The sequence below is a fragment of the Ostrinia furnacalis genome, unplaced genomic scaffold (assembly GCF_004193835.3).
Source record: "Ostrinia furnacalis isolate ACB-3 unplaced genomic scaffold, ASM419383v2 OfSCF4523, whole genome shotgun sequence".
Taxonomy (NCBI): domain Eukaryota; kingdom Metazoa; phylum Arthropoda; class Insecta; order Lepidoptera; family Crambidae; genus Ostrinia; species Ostrinia furnacalis.
In genome coordinates, this window is record NW_021134762.1 from 1 (window position 1) to 3230 (window position 3230).

At 53.7% G+C, this 3230-nt stretch overlaps 1 protein-coding gene across 1 annotated transcript; it reads left to right on the plus strand.

Moving 5' to 3' along the window:
• Nucleotides 1-1082: 1082 nt before the first annotated feature.
• Nucleotides 1083-2956, plus strand: LOC114359630 (uncharacterized). Its single transcript, XM_028314098.1, has 3 exons — nucleotides 1083-1119; nucleotides 1660-1761; nucleotides 2744-2956. Exons 1-3 carry the CDS (start codon nucleotides 1097-1099, stop codon nucleotides 2949-2951), a joined length of 333 nt encoding a protein of 110 aa, XP_028169899.1. The 5' UTR covers nucleotides 1083-1096; the 3' UTR covers nucleotides 2952-2956.
• The last annotated feature ends 274 nt before the right edge of the window (nucleotides 2957-3230 follow it).

A 3230-nucleotide genomic window follows, 5' to 3' on the forward strand; every position in this document is an offset into this window, starting at 1 on the left:
GGAAACGCGAAATGGGAATAGTCCCTTACACTATTGGAGCTCACCAGGGCATCAACTGGTGGCGCAAATACCGTTGACTTCATTATAATTCAACCACATTAACCGACCCATGACAGTCCGCGCGACCTGTCATTGGCCTATGATCCCGCCGGCGATGACGATCTGCACGCATTGGTGTGGTTGAAGCTTTAATTCTCTATCTAAAAGTGAAAACTGGTCTCCTCACCTACACTCAACATCAAATCAACCGCACCTTCCGCGACGCGAACTTTAAAGATTTTCTTCTGACACAATCATGGTGTGGGGCACCATGATTGGTATTATTTGAATATTGGTATTATTTGAAAGCCCAATAAATATCCTTAAAGAAAAACACATTTAATTTCTAAATAAATGATTATCATATACCATAAATGTGACTTGAAAAGAGACCTCACTTTGGGCTCACCTCTGGGATCAATTAGACCAAATTTTATGGTTATAAAACCAAATAATGATCACACGTATCCTCTTTAACAGATGGATGCCGATTAATCCCAACTTAACAGTTTTATAGTCATAAAAGTTGACTCAAGCGTAATAGCCTATTTTTTGAAGAAGTGACTCTGGATCCTTCTAAAGACACATTTTTGGGGTAAAAACCTATCCTTTAATGATATGAAGTTTAGAACTAGGCTTTTAAATGGTGCCAATATTGGTGGGAAGTGGGGATGCATACGTTTGAAAGTGCTTGTTGTGGGAGGAGCGATTTATTTGATGTTGAGTGTATATATGAATAAGATACCATTTCCACCGCCAGGTTACTGAACACACAGTCGTCTTACTGCTGCTTCCCCGCGGCGGCGGAGACCTATGCCTTGTCCCTCCAACTGTTGGGCTGCAGCGACTCGCGGGACGAGGCCAAGGGCGGCTACGACGAGGCGGCGCCGCACGCGCGCGCGCCCAGCCGCGACCAGGCCTGCCAGACTGACCCACAGATGTATGAAGACTACATCACCAGGTGAGGACTCTACTTGACTTGTAGCTCTGCTGCAGCGACTCGCGGGACGAGTTCATGGGCGGCTACGACGAGGCGGCCTGCCAGACTGACCCACAGATGTATGAAGACTATATCACCAGGTGAGGACTCTACTTGACTTGTAGCTCTGCTGCAGCGACTCGCGGGACGAGTCCAAGGGCGGCGCCGCACGGGCGCGCGCCCAGTCGCGACCAGGCCTGCCAGACTGACCCACAGATGTACGAAGACTACATCACCAGGTGAGGACTCTACTTGACTTAGTGCTTGTTCACGTTGACTCGCGGGCGCGGTGGCGGGCGGGGTGACGAAATATCAAACATATGTAGTGATTCCAAGTGTTCACGTACGAAACGCACGTGCGGTCTAACTGGCGGGCAAGCTAGCGACTGGCGCGCGCGGAGCGCTCGCGGTAATTTCAACGCGTGAAGATGTTTGTGTGTGTTCATGTCAAACTAGCGGCGGCGCGCGCGTTTCACTCGCGACGTCAGGTAAGTTCGACCAGTTTGAACTTGTCGCTAGAAACGATAGTACGTCACACTCGCGCGAACGCCTGGTCGTCAATGTGAACACGAGCTCGCGACGTTTCCCGCGCCCGCGCCCGCGCGTGCCTACGTGAACAAGCATTTATAGCTCTGCTACAGCGACTCGCGGGACGAGTCCAAGGGCGGCTACGACGAGGCGGCGCCCAGTCGCGACCAGGCCTGCCAGACTGACCCACAGATGTATGAAGACTACATCACCAGGTGAGGACTCTACTTGACTTGTAGTGAGGCCGCAGCGAATTTGGACTCGCTGTGTGACTCCACTTGACTTACACATTTGTCATCGTCATTCTATTGTTTTTAATATTAGGTAAAGGTATACCAGTTTGCTTCACTAGTGTCAATGTGGTGTCCTACGTCAGCAAGAAGCGACACGTTCTTTTAGACTTAGGACTCCGTCGCATCACGCCGCATATGGCAAGTAGGCCGCAAGCAAGGAATTACATTTGTTTGATCGTGCTTGGCGCGTCGTATCACATCTCGCTCGTCGCTGACTTACGACACCTCCTGACTTACTTAAAACTCTACAATAGACTGAGCTGAAGAGCACCGCTCCCCTGCCACGCTATCGCGAGGTTTTCAAAACGTGACCACGTCTTCCTTGTGATGCAGAAACTTTTAGCGCTCCTGCACACGACGCCGCCACCGCGCCGTCGCGGCGCCCCTACACTGTTCATACGCACCGAGTAAAGCCCGCCGCCGCGCCGCCATCGCGCCATCAAAGCATAATGAGGGCTATCGTTTTAGCGCTCATCAGTTTGCGCCACTGTAGAGTAAGGTCCTGTCACTTGCTAGTAGCGAAGACAGTGGCACCAACTGGTGAGTGCTAAAGTGGTAGGAGGACTATCGCATTTGCACTCATCAAGATGGCGCCACTGTAGAGTAAGGTCCTGTCAATCGTCAGGGGTGCCAACTGTTAAGTAAAAAACGATAGCCCTCATTTCGCTAGCGGCGCCGCGGTGGCGCGGCAGCGGGCTTCACGCGGCGCGTATAAACAGTTCAAAGGCGCGGCGGCGGCGTCGTGTGCAGGAACGCTTAGAATTAATTAGAGCGCGGGATTTTTTTTTTATCTCTTGCCTGTATCTCACCTGATGATAAGTGACGATCAGGTCGAAGGTGGATTTTTGTGTGTTTTGAAGATTTTGTGTGTATAATATCGTTATAGTGTCACTTTCTTTTCCAGTCTAGAGAATCCCCCGCCAGACGACGCGGAAGAGGTGGAAGGCGGGTTCAACGTGCAACACCAAGCCGTGTGGGGCATGGGGGCGCTGGCGCCGCGCGTGCTCAAGGAGTTCAGCGCGCTCATGTTCGTGCGCTGCGACTACAGCGCCGCGCACCGCTGGAGCCTGCGCGCGCAGCGGCTGCTGGCGAGGCACACGCCCGTGCGGTGAGTGCACGCGCGTGTGAAGGAGTTCAGCGCGCTCATGTTCGTGCGCTGCGACTACAGCGCCGCGCACCGCTGGAGCCTGCGCGCGCAGCGGCTGCTGGCGAGGCACACGCCCGTGCGGTGAGTGCACGCGCGTGTGAAGGAGTTCAGCGCGCTCATGTTCGTGCGCTGCGACTACAGCGCCGCGCACCGCTGGAGCCTGCGCGCGCAGCGGCTGCTGGCGAGGCACACGCCCGTGCGGTGAGTGCACGCGCGTGTGAAGGAGTTCAGCGCGCTCATGTTC